General features: G+C 44.5%; 1 protein-coding gene across 1 annotated transcript; it reads right to left on the bottom strand.

Moving 5' to 3' along the window:
• Positions 1–980: 980 nt before the first annotated feature.
• Positions 981–6,562, bottom strand: gapdh.S (glyceraldehyde-3-phosphate dehydrogenase S homeolog). Its single transcript, NM_001087098.1, is given in 12 exon segments — positions 981–1,157; positions 1,236–1,333; positions 1,424–1,507; positions 1,585–1,663; positions 1,752–1,903; positions 2,089–2,170; positions 3,429–3,544; positions 3,631–3,721; positions 3,821–3,927; positions 4,005–4,104; positions 6,001–6,055; positions 6,551–6,562. Coding segments are annotated over 11 exon segments (1,002 nt in total). The 5' UTR covers positions 6,024–6,055; positions 6,551–6,562; the 3' UTR covers positions 981–1,087.
• Positions 6,563–18,052: the final 11,490 nt, after the last annotated feature.

Here is an 18,052-nt window from a genome sequence, read left to right as displayed (position 1 = left end):
ACATGACTCACTAAAACTTGTGTATTATAATAAATAAAGTACCCCCAGTTGTAAAATATGAGGATATTAGAAGTTACCTCGGAGTTCCATGACCTGTATAAAAACACTCAGCCTTCGGCCTCGTACTTTTATATGGTCATGAAACTCCTCGGTAACTTATAATATCCTTATATTTTATTAGAGGGGGTACTTTATTCACTATATAATCTACATTGCAGTAGGTGGGTGAGGCCTTAGGTAAAGAGGCAAAAAGTCAATGTATCATGAGTTTATACCTGGCTCCAGGAACCCAAAGCCACACAGGTGTTGCCTCTCTATGCAAACACAGCCCATTAAGCAGCAACTGCCAGTAAGTTGATATGGTGTATTACTAGTTGGCAAGTGATGTTACTTCTAGCAGCCAATCAGCAGTTAGATTTGAGTATCACCTACAAGTTAGCAGACAAAAGCAAGAGTTCTGATTGGTTGCTAGGGGCAATATTTGTCTCCCAATGCCAATAGTGCCCTAGTCAGGAACAGTTGACAAATAATTTGATGTGGTAAGAAATATACATGGGGACAAAGGAAATTTTAAATCAGCTTGAAGCTATTTGTGGTTGAAACATATGTATGGCTGTTTATGTTCTCTGCAACTCCTTAAACAATGCAGCACAAGCTAAATTGTTTTCAAGTGCTGGACACCATGAAAAAAAATAGCCATCTTTGAGCTGTCATTTTACAATACACCCAAACATTTTCTGTATTATATACTGGAGGTTCAGAAAACTCCTTATGGAGAGGAGTTTCCATTGTTCCATGAAAAACAAACTCTCCAGCCCCACTTGCAGGACAGCCAACTAGTTCCCTAGACTAGCCCTGACAAGTCACACAGTGATGTAAAGCCTTCACCCGACTGCTTAATATTTTGTTATTGTGTCACCCGAGACTTGCACCCCATTATAGAATCCATTATAGACCCATAGAGACAGGACAAGGGAGTGATGTTTCATCATGGTTTTATTTAGGAACACAGAAACAGTGACAGACTAGCAGGATGGGCGACTCTGGACCCCTTCAGTGAGAAGAGGGGTTGACAGGTGACAAGTGCTTATTCCTTAGATGCCATGTGACACATAAGATCCACAACACGGTGGCTGTAGCCGCATTCATTATCATACCTGTTGGGGGAGAGGAGAATTTAGAGACGAGAACTGTAGGAGGGGGGCAACTATAGAGGGAAGTAAACAAAAACCTACCAGGAAACCAGTTTCACAAAGTTTTCATTCAGGGCAATTCCAGCATCAGCATCAAAGATGGAGGAGTGAGTGTCACCATTGAAGTCAGTGGAGACAACCTAATAGCAAGAGATTGTGTGGTCTGTTTAGTACCATTAGCTTAGGACACTTAACTGGAGTATCACCCATCCTACAGGAATATCAGTTACCTGGTCTTGTGTGTATCCCAGGATTCCCTTCATTGGGCCCTCTGATGCAGTCTTAATGGCGGCCTTGATGTCATCGTACTTGGCCTGAACGAGACAAGAGAAGGTTAAAATACCCAACAATGTGCACCAGCAGTCACAGGGTTAACTGAATCCAGACTCACCGGCTTCTGCAGGCGGCAGGTCAGATCCACGACGGACACATTTGGGGTGGGGACACGGAAAGCCATTCCGGTTATTTTTCTATTCATGATATAATGAAACAAACATGTTTATTGGTTTTATATTATGAAGTTCATATTGAAGTGTCAGCCTTTGAGCCACAACCTACCCGTTCAGCTCAGGGATAACTTTTCCGACAGCCTTTGCTGCACCAGTTGAGGCGGGAATAATGTTCTGACCTGCACCTCTGCCATCTCTCCACAGCTTCCCTGATGGGCCATCCACAGTCTTCTGGGTGGCAGTGAAAGCATGGACAGTTGTCTGGGGGAAAAGTTCCAGAGTCAGACATTTGTCTCTACCAACACCTGAACTCTAGTCTATCAAGTGTACAAACATTTGCCACTATCCTCCCTCTTAGACAATTACAATGAAAGTGATGGCAACTAAAACAGGGTGAGGGGACCAGTACTGTCAGTAGTCTTGGGCCCTCGATTGCCACAACTTACCATGAGTCCCTCAACAATGCCAAAGTTGTCGTTGATGACCTTTGCGAGAGGAGCCAGACAGTTTGTAGTGCAGGATGCATTGCTGTGGGGGAGAAACAGGAGGAAGGTTAAACTAATGTTCCCTCCGAGCCCAAATGAAAGGGACAGAGTACAACAGAAGAAAATCCAGCTACAAGCAGGTAAGCCCAATACACTATAAGATGGCTGGGCTTCCAATAGGCCAACACTGGGAGTTGCCGGAGAGATTTACTATAAACATTAAGCAACTCAGGTAAAAACACAAGTGGCTGCCAATTTAGTACAGAGGAGACCCACGTGTGGCACCAAGTGTCCCTAAACATTTAATAATCATGTAGAGCAGTGATCCCCAGCCAGTGGTTCTGGTACAACATGTTACTAAACCTTTAGATGTTTCTCCCAGTGGCCTCAAGAGTAGGTCAAGTTTGCATAAAAAGGGGTAGTAATAGCCAGTCCAGAGGCTACCAAATAGCCAATCACGGCCCTTATTTGGCATCTGCAAGGCCTTTTCTTCATGCCAGTGTTGCTCTCAAGTCTTTCATTTGAATGTGGCTCACAGGTAAGAAAGGTTGGGGACTCCTGGGTTGGGGACTCCTGCTGTAGAGTATAGTTTATACTGACTGCATTGCAAGGCCTGAGCATAAAGCTGCTGATTTATTTTTCCTTTCAGGCTGCAGTTCCCATTAGGGATGCCCCGAATCCACTTTTTTGGATTCGGCCGAACCCTTCACGAAGGATTCAGCCGAATACCGAACCCTAATTTGCATATGCAAATTAGGGGTGGGAAGGGGAAAACATTTTTTACTTCCTTGTTTTCTGACAAAAAGTCATGTAATTTCCCTCCCCGCCCCTAATTTGCATATGCAGATTAGGATTCAGTTCGGCTGGGCAGAAGGATTCGGCCGAATCCGAATCTTGCTGAAAAAGGCCGAATCCTGAACCGAATCCTGGATTCGGTGCATCCCTAGTTCCCATTATGGCCAGCAGAGGATGCTCCAGACTCCCTACAGGTATTTTATTAGTAACACCAAAAAATTATACTCTAATACTGTTACTTTAATGTTTACATATGCTGCCAGACTACCACTAGTTTATTTCAATGTATGGTTTTGTACAACAGTCCCATGCATGGAATTTTGCAAGTCCGAGAGACAAGGAGCCTGCAAGTTTATAACAGACTAGCAGCCCCAGCTCAGATGCAATGGAGCAGCCACTATCTGGTATGTGTTAAGTGAGAATTAACCAGTAACGCAGAGAAGCTTGCAGCCGTCTGTGGCTTTTCTATTAAGGTACCATGTATCCATGTCTTAAGGGACACTTACCTAACAACTTTAAGAGAGTTCTCATATTTCTCATGGTTCACGCCAACTACAAACATGGGGGCATCTGCTGAGGGGGCGGAGATAACGACACGCTTGGCACCTCCCTTCAAGTGCAGCTGCAGGTAAAAGAAAAAGCCGTCAGTGTTCTAGAATCAAATAAGGGTTCTAGAGCCAGAGCTATAAGCAGAGCATTATTACTTACAGAGGCCTTCTCTGTGGTTGTGAAGACTCCAGTAGATTCCACCACATACACGGCACCAGCATCTCCCCACTTAATGTTGGAGGGGTCACGCCTGGGCAGAGTGGACATAGTTACACAACAGCATTCATAAGCAGGAGAACCCACCGACTCCCCATGTGATTATTCTAGAGATGCCCATAACCTCACTTACTCCTGGAAGACGGTGATGACTTGGTCATTGATGATCAGCTTGCCATTCTCAGCCTTAACGGTTCCCTTAAAGCGGCCGTGGGTGGAGTCATACTTGAACATGTACACCTGGAGAAGTGGGAGGAGTTAGTGCTGACACATTTATGTTCAGGTAGAAGAGATGCAGATGAACCGATGGCCCTTACCATGTAGTCCAAGTCGATGAAGGGGTCATTGATAGCAGTGACTTGAACTTTGCCGCTATCAAAGGCAGCGCGGGTCACCAGGCGCCCAATACGGCCAAATCTAGAGAGGATTCACAAGGGGTTAAGTAAATAAGTAGCTATAGCGTTAAACTATGAATATGACATTACTTAAGCCTTTGAAAACTGTGATGTCACTTAAGGGGAACAATCACAAAAATGAAAATTTAATACAAGCTTCATCATACTGAAAGAAACTTTCTAAATAAAAATCAATAAAATATTCTGCATTGTTTCTGAAATAAGTTTCTTCACTATTCCTCTCAGCATCTGTTTCTCTTCATGCAGCAGTTGGGTGTCAGATATTCACTGACAGTTAGATCCAATATATCTTATAGGGGGGCTCCTTTCCTATCAGATGTATTAGAGCTCACTCAAATAACTGATTCCAGTACAAACAAAATCTAACAAAATAACTGCCTTTTGCACAAATTCTGCATGTAGAGAGACATGATGTCTGGTGAGTTTAATAGAGTGAGATCTAATACATCTTCTAGGCAAAAGGAGCCCCCCTATAAGATATATTGGATCTAACTGTCAGTGAATATCTGACACCCAACTGCTGCATGAAGAGAGAATGAAGAGAAACAGATGCTGAGAGAGGAATCCTGAATATAAATGGGATTTCACAAACAGAATATTTAATAGATTATATTTAGAAAGTGGTTATTTTCAGTATGCTGAAGCTTAGATTACATTTTCATGATAGTTCCCCTTTAATCCTATCCATCTATATATATGCCACTTCCACTAAAGTGTTTGCCACTAAAACCCATGCAGGACAGAATGTACTTGCCCTTTACACTGGTGGCAAAACAGACAAAATGTTACACCCACCGACAAGCCAAATCCCCATCAGCCCGGGCCTGTTTATACAAGAATTGCTAATGATGCGGAACATGAAAGGCTGTAATTAGAGGCAATAATCACAGTCTGCTGGTTGCGACTCCTGACACTGCAGGTTACAAACTACCGAGTCGCTGCACATTCAGGGCTGAACTTAGTCGAGGGGTGAAGTTCAATAGTGAATTGTAAGGACAGGAGGGTGTGTAGTAAGGCCAAGACATGACTCAGTGCTGCGCAATATGGAGGAGTTGTAACTATACAAGATAATAAACTGGCCAGAGCCTGAGTGACAGGAGCAGATGAGCGACAGGAGCAGCCTCCATTGTGGGGAATCAGTAGAGGAGGATCTGGCAGAGACGTACAGGGCACAATGAGAAGGTCCAACTGTAAATAACATCCCCTCTATTAATAGGAGCCCTACTTAGTCATGGGGGTGTAGTCAAGGGAAGGAGGGGGTGTAGAGATTTTGGGGGGGAGCTATGCATGTGAAAAGGCTGCATTTCAGTGTTCTACTTTAGCATCTGGGACGAGCCTTCTAGAGACTTCCATGTTAATCGGTCGGTGCTGCACAAGGATTAAGTCACTAAGAGAATAAAATAGTCAGGGGACTAGTGAACGTGCCGGAGGGAGGGGCTTCCCCACTGGAGGTGCCGTGCATCAGGGACCCAGGCGCAGCTCATCAATAGGACACTGATAACCTTGGGGGGGGGGGTGACCTTGAGATGCAGGAGCCACACACTGGGGAGACCATCATATGCATTGACTGTACCCCCCCCCTCCTGGCAGAAGGTGAGGCAATTGGAAGCGGCATCAGATGAAGAGGGGGGGGAGCGGTGACTCAGTGGGACGTGAGGAGGCTGCACACTCTGCATGGTTCTGGCAGGGGAGGGGTTAAGAAGAAGCCGCCATTTTGAGCAACAGGCCTGGACCATTAACCATTTGAGAGGTCTGTAACCCTTTCCCTGCCAGAGCCCCTCTTACTCTGAGCAAACACTAAACCTAAGAACTCAATTCCCCTGACATTTAGTCTCCTAAATCCACAACACCCCCCCCCCATTAACCCAGCATGCACCTCATTAACCCCTTTACTCACCCGTTAATTCCAACCTTCACCATTTTTGTAGTCACTTGATTTGGTTTATCAACCCCTGAAACAAGAAAGGAAATAAATGGGGCGGCACAGGCAGAAAGTTGGGTGTCCCTCACATTCCCCATTAACCCCCACAAATCTCCTGTACCCCATTCCCTGTGCCACCAGTCACCATTAACCCCCAGACCAGTCTGCTGCCCCCAAGTTGTGCTCATACAGCCCCCCCTGCAGCCACAACACCCCCCACTCCCTCCCCAGAGCACAACTCAGCCCCCCATTAATCCTTGTCTGCCACTTCCCAAAATCTCTCAAAGCCCTACTGGACCCCCTTCACCCCAATATCTCCCCAGGCCTCTAATCCAACAAGTTGTAGCCTCTCTCTCAGCCACAGGCGCCATTGTATCAGGAAACAAACTACATTTCCCAGAATCCCCTCTCAGTGCTCACCCCGGCTGGAAAGCTGAGCAGTAACTGCAGGAACTACTGAATCCTGTCCTACATCATTAGCCCCGGGTCACACCTCCCGCCCAGCCCAATGTCCTTCCGGACTCACCTCTGAAGTCTGTGTCCTGTTGCAGAGTGACGAGCAGAATGCGAAAGCGCCTTTATATAGCCGGCAAAGCGGGGCAACCTAACCCCGCCCACCAACAATCGGTGACAAATCGTGGCGTGAGGGCCTGCAGCGCCCCGCCCTCTCTGTCTGCACTGCTAGAAAAGCCTACGTGCTGTTCCCGTAACGCTGCTAAAAGAGGCGCATCCGCCCCCATGTCTTTCTTGTTATTCTTACTCTCATAGTGGCGCAACTCCCCCACCTGCAAAGTATGGATTCTCCCTACTGTCTCCTCTCAATGTCACAGCTCCATCTTCATTCTCCCTTCCCATATGTTTACACAGGGTCACTGGGGTCCTACACTGTATGAATGTCACTCATTAATGTGATTGCTGCACTTCATGCCCTTCATTTGCCACCACAGAGCGGTCAGTGCATCTCCCTGCAGGGTTGCCTAGCAACCAGATGGAAAGGAGCCATGCAGCTTGTCTGTTTTATATGCCCAGCAGCATTAGAGGGATGAGGCTGGACCAAATGTCCGTCTGTAAGAGTCCTTAGGGTTTTCTACCTCACCCCTTTAAAACCAAACACATATGGAATCCACAGGCTGCCTGGCTAATTAGCAATCCATTCAGATGCATGCTGCGTGGCTGCACATAAATCAGTTCAGTCTGCAGCATGCATTATTATTAATAACGTGTATTTATGATACGCCGACATGTTCAGCAGACTTGTACAATGAATACATTTAACATGCAAGAAAACATGCTCAATCCGTCAATAACACAAAGATAAAAATAATCACAAATAAACATGTGGTGCAGTTCCCCTTTAAAATAATAGTCGAGAAGAGCCGCCTCCAGCCTGCACGATTAATTAGTAATTGCTTATGCTGCAGCCTGCGCTGATTTCTATGTTGCCATGAGGACATGCCGCATGTGTGTCTGTGGGGGATGAGGCTCCAGCCAACGATGCAGCTTGGCAATTCTTTCATCCACTGCTCCAGGTGATGTAAATGCATTATTTATTAGCCCTGCACTGCAGATCTGCTGCCTGATAGTCTGCTCGGCACTGTTAGGGCTCTTAGGGCCCTTACTCACGGGCGATTGAAGCTGCGCTCCCCTGAGTTCCGGTTTCATGCGTTCAGCCACAGAGGAGCGCAGGAGTAGACGCGCTGAATTCTTTTCAATGGGGCTGTACTCACACAGACGCATGTAAGCGCCGAACGCAGGTTGGGACACAGCATGTTGCATTTTACCTGCATTTGGCACTTAAATGCGTCTGTGTGAGTCCAGCCCCATTGAAAAGAATTCAGCACGTCTACTCCTGCGCTCCCCTGCGGGAATAAGAAGGGGCCACACCTGAGTGCAGGTGAAATGCATGTGGGTATGAGTCATCAGACTGCCAGATATTGTATCAGGATTAGAATAGGTTTAACTGATTTCTATCGGGCAAGTCACATGCACCCCAGACTGATGCAGGCTGTGGGGACTTTTATGCAGCCATGCAGAATGCTATAAGCAGCTAATTAGGCACTAAGCATGGAGACACTGTGGGATTCTGGTGTGGAGAGGAGCGCTGAGCTCAAAAACATTGATGTGACAATCTTTTTAGCAACGGATCATTAGAATTTATCTCTTATTGATCCAGATGGTCAGAGCTATAGCTCTTGGGCTGCAGGGGGTTAATGCCCTGGCCTGGGATCAGACGCCAAAGGGTTAAACGGAATTGCAGCCCATGTTTCCTGTGCAGTGGAAGGGTTAACGGTGGCCTATAACAGTATATGGGAGAGGAGAAGCGACAGATGCGCAGCAGCCTGGGATCAGTTTCATCACTGGATACAGTTCATCGTTACTCTCTTATCCTCTGGGCGCAGGAGCTTTGTCCTATTAACCCATTAGAGGGCACATCAGTCATTTTCAAGGGTCATTGCATTAACCCATGGCTTCTGGGATAGAAAGTGTTGTGTAGCTCTGTGGCACAGGCCACTAATACAGGTATGGGACCTGTTATCCAGAATGCTTGGGACCTGGAGTTTTCCGGATATTGGATCTTTCTGTAATTTGGACCTTAAGGCCAAAGACACATGCTCAGATTCGGGGAGATTAAGTCGCCCGGCAATAAATCGCCTCTTAGGCGACTAATCTCTCCGAACTGCCTCCCGCTGGCTTTGTGTTCCGAAGTTTCCTCGCGAGGCAACTTTGGGCGACTTTGGAAAACTAATCAGGCCGATTGCCATCCCGCTGGCGATTTAGACTTTAGCCAGCGGGAGGCAGTTTGGCGAGATTAGTCGCCTCGAAGAAGAGGAGATTTGTCGCTGGGCGACTGATCTCCCCGAATCTGAGCGTTTGTCTCTGCCCTAAGTCTACTAGAAAATCATATAAACATTAAATAAACCCAATAGGCTGGTTTTGCTTCCAATAAGGATTAATTATATCTTAGTTTGGATCAAGTACAAGCGTTTTATTATTACACAGAAAAAGGAAATCATTTAAAAAAAAATTAGATTAATTTGAGAAAAGAATTTGATAAAATAGAGTCCCTTCCGTAATTCAGAGTTTCTGGATAACAGGATTCCGGATAATGGATGCTATACCTGTAGATGAATAGTATTATTAACCAGTCGGGGGCAGGCGAGTACCCTGGGTATTATTCTAGTGCAGACTGATATGGATGTAGAGGAGGAACTGCAGAAAACACACAATAGGAACATTTGAGCTGTGACTGAGCCGAGGATGCTGGGAGTTGTAGTGAAACAATAGCCGTAAGGCCGGTGAGATATAGGGAGCATATATGTGTGTTATTCCAGTGTTGGGGTACAGGAGGTTAGTGCAGGGGGTGCAGATATGGGCGGCAGTATGTTCCAGTATTAATACTCAGCCCCAGGCAGAACATTACTCCGCAGTGTCTTGGATGTGACCTTCCATTCAGGTCCTGGATCTATTTCGGGCCTCCTCGGAGGAATGTGAGCGTTTGAAGGGCAGACTCTTAATTTAGCCTCAGCTGCGGGGACACAACCTTTATGTAAAGGTCACTTGGTGGGGCCTGTGGCCTCTGGGGGGGTCGGAGCTCTGGGGGGGGGGTCGGACTGTATGAAGAAGGTGCAAGAACAGGTGACAAGGAAAGGCTCCGACGTGCAGATACACAAATAGAACAAATAGATCAGGGATGTCTATAAGGTGCTGCCATGTTGATTAACACCGAGTATAAATGAATAAGATACAGTGGGGCTAATACAGTGGGACCCTGGGTGCACCCCTTGTCTGCTGGGCCTTTAACCCACTGTGACGCCTGTTTGATCCCAGGGATCCGCCTTATTATCCTCTCTATGACTCTGGAGGATTGTAGAACTGTGACTGTACCTCCCCAACGCTTGTACTATAACTCCCAGCGACCCTGCCAGTCGTCAGACTCTAATGCAGTGGCGTGGGTCTCACACTGGGTATTAATTCAGCCCAGACCACCATAACAAGATTCTAGATGTACCTGACCCTAAAACTGGGCTTATTGCAATCACCCTAAATTTAAACTACTGACCCTCAGGCTGAACCCCCTAAGGAGGTGCCACAAACGCTTCATCAGAGTGACTATGAATTTATCACCTTCCCAATTCCCCAGTGTCCCCTGATGATCCAGAAATCACTTTTAAGGAAATTCTGCTCCAATTCCTCAACCTTAGCGCCTGCAACTGTCAGCTCTGAGCTGTTGGGTAAATAAGTGTCAGTTGTGCAGCTGCCCTGCAATAACACTGGGGGGCTGGAGCAAATATCCTTGTAAACGAACCTGCTGGGGGTGAAGCGACACCAAAATGTTTAAAGCCTCGTGTTTGGGTCATATTAATGTATTTACTGTACTTCTCTATCAAACCATGTTCTACATTTGTGATGAACAAGAACCGCGTGTGACCTGGGAATATGTGTTATATCCACTGCTTTGTGACATCACTATCACTTTTTGTGAAATATTCCTATTAAAAAAAAAAAAATCACCTTTGCAGCCTTGTGCCTTTATATGGTCACAGAACAACCCCTCAGTGACTGCTAATATCCTTATCATTTACAGTAGGGGGTACATTATCCCTTATAATACATGAGTGATACTCAGAGTTCCCTGTATAACTCAGCCTGCAGCCTTGTGCCTTTATATGGTCACAGAACAACCCCTCAGTGACTTCTAATATCCTTATCATTTACAGTAGGGGGTACATTATCCCTTATAATACATGAGTGATACTCAGAGTTCCCTGTATAACTCAGCCTGCAGCCTTGTGCCTTTATATGGTCACAGAACAACCCCTCAGTGACTTCTAATATCCTTATCATTTACAGTAGGGGGTACATTATCCCTTATAATACATGAGTGATACTCAGAGTTCCCTGTATAACTCAGCCTGCAGCCTTGTGCCTTTATATGGTCACAGAACAACCCCTCAGTGACTTCTAATATCCTTATCATTTACAGTAGGGGGTACATTATCCCTTTATAATACATGAGTGATACTCAGAGTTCCCTGTATAACTCAGCCTGCAGCCTTGTGTCTTTATATGGTCACAGAACAACCCCTCAGTGACTTCTAATATCCTTATCATTTACAGTAGGGGGTACATTATCCCTTATAATACATGAGTGATACTCAGAGTTCCCTGTATAACTCAGCCTGCAGCCTTGTGCCTTTATATGGTCACAGAACAACCCCTCAGTGACTTCTAATATCCTTATCATTTACAGTAGGGGGTACATTATCCCTTATAATACATGAATGGGTTCCCTGTATAGCGTGCATGTGAGTTTGGGATATAGGGAGGACATGGAGCTAATAGAGGAGCTCACACAAAGTATTATCACAGATCCATGAAGCCCAAGGAGAGAGAGAGAAGGTGAAAGCATTAGACTAATGGGCTCCAAGCAGCACCCAAACAGGTTAGATGAGAGGATTCGTGTGTAGGTACAAGGTCACTGATGTCCAATACATGATGTGTGACATTATCCTGCACTTATTGCTAGGATCTCAATTAAACAGCCAGCTGGATGCTTGTAGGTTGGGTGCAGGTTGGGCGCAGCCCTCCAAAGGGGCACCAGGATCAGCCGAGGATCCCTCAGACCCTGCAGAGCTGAGATTGGAGTCAGACATAGCACTGATGCATGCTGGGGGATTGATGAATTGCTGACGGCTGTTTTCTTCTCCCTGTTGTGACCTCACTGAATATGGCAGTGACTTATGACCCTCACTACAGGCTGTAAATCCAGTCCCTCGCTCTGTCTATAACACACGGGTGTCCTCAGAGCAAATCCAAGGCTGAAGTATGAGAAATATTAGGCCTGTTTGCTACTGCTAGAATTGTGCTCTGTCTCTTTAAATGCAAAGTTCAACATAGAATAGATGGTTGAATTAAAAGTGCCCCATGTATAATATACAAGGGAAGGCGGGGTTAGCCTAGTCACATGATTATGGAGGCCTGGCCCTTTAAACAGGGTTCTGCATCCTTAAAGGGGTTGTTTGCCTTTAAATTAACTGTTAGTAGGATGTAGAGAGGGATATTCTGAGACAATTTGTAATTGGTTTTCTTTTTTTTTTTTATTATTTGTGGTTTTTGACTTATTTAGCTTTTTATTCAGCAGCTCTCCAGTTTGCGATTTCATTTGGTTGCTAGGGTCCAAATTTCCCTAGCAACCATGCATTAGTTTGAATAAGAGACTGGAATATGAACAGGAGAGGCCTGAATAGAAAGATAAGTAATAAAATGTAACAATAACAATAAATTTGTAGCCTTACTGAGCATTTTGGTTTCTAGAAGGGGTCAGTGACCCCCATTTGAAAGCTTGAGAGAGTCAGAAGAAAGCAAATTATTAAAAAAACTATAAAAAATATATAAATAATGAAGACCAATTGAAGTTGCTTAGTATTAGCCATTCCATTACCTAAAGGTGAATCACCCCTGTAAAGGACAACTGAAACCTTTTAAAAGCAATGGCGCCAATATGTGTGACTGCCCAACCAATGGGGTCGAAGATTAGGTTGGGGTGAATTTGAGCATTGTTGTATCTATCACAAACCATCAGTCCTCCAGGGTCAGAGCTACACAGGGTGGTTTCTGTTGCTTTAAAGGGAAACTAAAGCCCAACAAAGAATTAGTCTAAAAAAAAAAACCCATTCCATGTTCTGTACCAGCCCAAGGCAACCACAGCCCTTTAGCAGTAAAGATCAGTGTCTCCAAAGATGCCCCAGTAGCTCCCCATCTTCTTTTCTGCTGATTCACTGCACATGCTCTGTGCTGCTGTCACTTACTGAGCTTAGGGACCCACTCACAATATACAGTACACATAGAATAGAAATGTCACAACACCATAAAACCCCCATTTTATGTTTATCAGGGGACAAGAAAAAAAAATGGTGTAAAAACCAGGGAAGTGCATTTATATTGTGTATTGGTCTGACCTCTAAAAAACAAACCAAAAGAAAAACTGGTGTAAGATTACCAAAAACAAAAAAAGGAAATCTGAGTTTTTATTGTATATTGTACTGTCTAGTTATGATTGAGCTTTAGTTCTCCTTTAAATAAATGCTTATACGTTGATTATAAAATGGCCACTTCTAAACAAGTTTTCAGGTAGTTTTTAATTATTTTCCTCCTTTTTTTTGACTCTTTCCAGCTCTTGAATGGGGGGGGGGGTCAATGACCCCGTCTAAAAAACAAATGCTGTGTAAGGATGCTTATTTATGTTTATTGTAGGGATGCACCTAATCTACTATTTTGGATTCGGCCGAACTCCTGAATCCTTCATGAAACATTCGGCCGAATACCGAACCAAATTTGCATATGCCATTAGGGGTGCGAAGGGGGAAAACCGTTTTACTTCCTCGTTTTGACAAAAAAAAATCACGCGATTTCTTCCCTGCCCCTAATTGCCATATACAATTAGGATTTGGATTCAGTTAGGCCGGGCAAAAGGATTCGGCCGAATCCTAGATTAGGTGCATTCCTAGTTTGCTACTTTTTATTACTCATCTTTCTATTCAGGCTTCTCATATTACAGTCTCTTATTCAAATCAATACATTGTTGCTAGGGTGAATTGGGCCCTAGCAACTGGATTGCTGAAATTGCAAAAACAAAAAATAGAATTCGGGAGCATGAGCAGCTCAGCCCTAGTGACACAAGCTCTTGCCATTAGGGCACAAGGCAGGTGGTTAAAGGATAAGTAAACCTTTAAAATAAGTGAATGTAAAACTGATGAGGGGCTATCCTAAGCACTTTTGTTATTTTCAATCATTATTTTTTTTTAATTGCAAGATAAGGGACACGTGCTGTAAATATGAATGAATTGTGTTACAACTGCGCCACCTACTGGTCAGTTTCCCACCAGTCTGACCAGCAAGTAGTCAAGGAAGTTGTCAGGAGAAAGAAAGAGGCTGATGTTCTTCTGCTTAGGAATAAAATTAGAAATCTTTCTCACATCTTTCCTAAGCAGAAGAACATCAGCCTCTTTCTTTCTCCTGACAACTTACTTGACTACTTGCTGGTCAGACTGGTGGAAAAATGACCAGCAGATGGCGCTGTTGTAACAAAATTCATTCATATTAACAGTACATGTATCCCTTAAAGGGGTGGTTCACCTTTAAAGTAACTTTTAGTATGTTCTATAATGTCTAAATCTAAGCAACTTTTCAATTAGTTTTTTTTTTATAGTTTTATAGTGATTTGCCTTTTTTTTACTCTTTGCAGCTTTCAAATAGGCGTCACTGACTCCCTTCTAAAAAGCAAATGCTCTGTAAGGCTACACATATATCATTATTCATATTCCAGTCTCTTATTCAAATCTAGGCATGGTTGCTAGGGTAATTTGGACCTTAGTTACCAGATTGCTTAAAATGCTAATTGAAGAGCTGCTGAATAAAAAGCTAAAAATGCTAATTGAAGAGCTGCTGAATAAAAAGCTAAAAATGCTAATTGAAGAGCTGCTGAATAAAAAGCTAAATCACTGAAAAAACCTTAAATGGTAAAAAATGAAAACCAATTGCAAATTGTCTCAGAATATCCCTCTCTGCATTATACCAACAGTTCAATTAAAGGTGAACAACCCCTTTAATATCTTGGAATGAATAAAACAAATGTACATTGCAAAAGTGCTTAGAATACCCCCTCATTCACTTATTGTAAAGTTTTACTTACCCGTTGGCTGGTATTTTGCACAAGAGGGAACTGTCCCTGACCTGCAGAATAAATGGGTCTGAATTCAAATCTGTAAATTGTAACAAAACCTCTGACAGCCGACTCACTGGCCATTAGGCACGGGGGGGGGGGGGTGTAGAATGTGGAATAAGGACCCTCTGCACCCCTAGACCCAGCCCTTTTAGATAAACAAATAGAAAGTGGATATATGGATTCTTTGTGCTGTAACATTTATTTAATGTATCATTCACTGTCACCAGACTATGCCAGACATAGAGGGGTTAAGGCCCAGCAGACTTTGCCAGACATGGAGGTGTTAAGGCCCAGCAGACTATGCCAGACATGGAGGGGTTAAGACCCAGCAGACTATGCCAGACATGGAGGGGTTAAGACCCAGCAGACTATGCCAGACATGGAGGGGTTAAGACCCAGCAGACTATGCCAGACATGGAGGGGTTAAGACCCAGCAGACTATGCCAGACATGGAGGGGTTAAGACCCAGCAGACTATGCCAGACATGGAGGGGTTAAGACCCAGCAGACTATGCCAGACATGGAGGGGTTAAGACCCAGCAGACTGCCAGACATGGAGGGGTTAAGACCCAGCAGACTATGCCAGACATGGAGGGGTTAAGACCCAGCAGACTATGCCAGACATGGAGGGGTTAAGACCCAGCAGACTATGCCAGACCTGGAGGGGTTAAGACCCAGCAGACTTTGCCAGACCTGGAGGAGTTAAGACCCAGCAGTAATCTATAGAACATCAGTGTCAGGCACTTCGCAATCAATTGTGTCTGGGGCAAACCATGTCCTGGGGGGGGGGGGTTAGTGTGTATTGCAGTCACCTTGCCCTGGGCAGTCTCCATGTTTCACTTGTCAGTAGCAGAAGAGCAGGGGGTCAGAGCAGCAGATATTCCTGTCAAACTGCTCCTTATGTTACTGACCCATTAGTGGGAGGCTCAGCGTAACCTTTGCACCACCATATTTGCTCTGCCCAGGTGCCTAGAGAAAGCCCATGATACCCACAATGCAAAGCACCGATGTGTTGCTGCTGAGACAAAGCAAAGAGGATACGACTGGCAACTCCCATCAACCCTCTTTCATTTGCACCATAGGGCAACACGACAGCTGTAACAGACAGACAGCAGGAAAGTCCATTTAATACCAGATTTTCTTATATTAGTCACATATGCAGTGTGCAAGTTCCCATGGGAGAATAAGTTGCATCTTGTTCCCATTAAAGTATGAGGGAAATATTAACGCTACTTGAATTCAAAAGTTTAAAAAAAAAATCTAAACGGGTAAATTGGTTCTGCCTTAAGGTTCAGACAGACAGAACCCTGGGGTGTGCAATTGATTCACTTAGGTCTGTCGATCGGAAGCAACCCCCAAGCTACTGCCAGTTTGAATTATTAGAAATGGTGCCAAGCCATTTAAAGGGCATGTAAAGGGAAAAAAAAAAATCAAATTTCTACTTTCTATAATGAATAAGAAACCTATCTCCAATATACTTTAATTAAAAAATGTCTTATCGGTTTTATAAGAAACCTGACTGTATGCAGTGAAATTCTCCCTTCATTTACTGCTTTGGATAGGAATTGTCAAGACAGTCCCTAACTGCTCTGCAGGGAAACAATCATACTTATAAACAGCAGGGGGAGCCCTTGCCTTACTTCCCAGCCATGCAGAACTCAAGCAGCTTTGTTTGTTTCCCTGTAGAGCAGTCAGCGACTGTGTAGAGATTTGTATTGGATTTTAGTTTTGCCTTTACATCCCCTTTAATGTCTCCAACTCCAGCTGCAGGGACAAAGATCATGGAGCCAGATTTAAACAAAAACTGGGATTCTATTTGGAGGATTATTTTGCTGCAGCCACTGGTTCTGCAGAGTTGGAGAAAGTTTCTATTAAACAAAACAAAAACTATAAAATCCACATTAGATTACATAAAACAGGACCCAGTGCAGTCTGTATATTCTGATTATTAATCAGTCTTGTGCTTCTGGCAGATATTATTTTGATCATTTAAGATGATCCCTAAGTAACCCAGACCACTCAGGTCGTATAAGAAGAATAAAACAATTGGTTCCATGTTGGTTAGATCTGACCTGGGCGGCAAACAGAGCAGACAAGGTGTATTAGGCCCAAGAATCAGGACTTTTTCCTGCCTGTCCTGTAGTTGTTGCTCTAATTGCCAAAAGGAGAAGTTGTACACCAGCCATGAAAAAGTTTCCCATTAAGATCAAGGGATACTATACGACAAGGCTGTTTTGCGCACAGTTTGCTTTCTGCCCAAAGTGGTCTCTGCCTAACATGAATCAGGAGATCTTTGTACCATCTCTGGCCAGATCACAACAATCAGAAAGAACGAAGACTCACACCCTGGACGTAGTCAGGGAATCGCACAAATACCTGCAAAGATCAAAGACTTTATCTAACCCAGGCCTTATTGTAATCCCTTCAGCAGCCAGAAGTGTCACGCAGCGTCCTAGACTTTCATTGGGAGGAGGATTAGAGAAACTGACATGCTTCTACTTGTCTAAAGGGAAATCACTGCCGGAACAGATCACAACACAACAAAGGGCAATAGGAGCTTCCCTGGAGCAGATCTGCAGCCAGCTGTTCCTCCGTACAGACCTTTACTACATTATACAAGCTGGACCCCTTTTCTTCAGCCGAGTCCTCCATTGGCCAAAAAGTTCTGCATTGAGTGGTGCAGTAAGGCAGATATACCTATAGTATCCCACCCCACTGGCTCTGGGACTGCTTTGTTAAGTCCACATACGTTCCCCGTGTCCCCCTTTAACAAAAAGCCTACTTTCCCTGTTTTACCGTTAAATCCATTTCTCTGTGATCAGACCGGGGACACAAAAAGTGGTGGCTGCCGACCTATTGGCCATGTTGATATCAGTTCTAAATGTACAGACTTTGGTACCAACTGATGGGAGGAGTTAGGGTATGTGCCAGCCCACACCGGTTACCCCTACACCTATCAAATTAGCATAAAGTCACCTGCCACCTGGAAGATTGATCTTAGAGAATTAAACCCTGTAATAAAAAAAATCCCCCCAGCCTAACTGCCTCCCCCCCCCACAGGCAAATGCCCCTAATTTTTTTTACTCACTGGCCATGGGAGTTCACGGGCGCCATCTTCTTTCTACAGTCTTTCGGAAGTTTAGGCGCATGCACAGTTGGAGTAAATTTCCGGTCCCAAACCATTGCACATGCGCCGAAAGTCAAAAAACTTCCGAAAATTTTTGACTTTCGACATATGTGCAGTTCCTACCGGAAATTCACTCAAACTGCGCATACGCCGAAAATGCCGTCAATTCATTAAGAT

This window comes from Xenopus laevis, chromosome 7S (assembly GCF_017654675.1).
Source record: "Xenopus laevis strain J_2021 chromosome 7S, Xenopus_laevis_v10.1, whole genome shotgun sequence".
Classification (NCBI taxonomy): Eukaryota; Metazoa; Chordata; class Amphibia; order Anura; family Pipidae; genus Xenopus; species Xenopus laevis.
The sequence above is the reverse complement of the archived record's forward strand: the minus strand, read 5'-3'. Positions and strand labels throughout refer to the sequence as shown.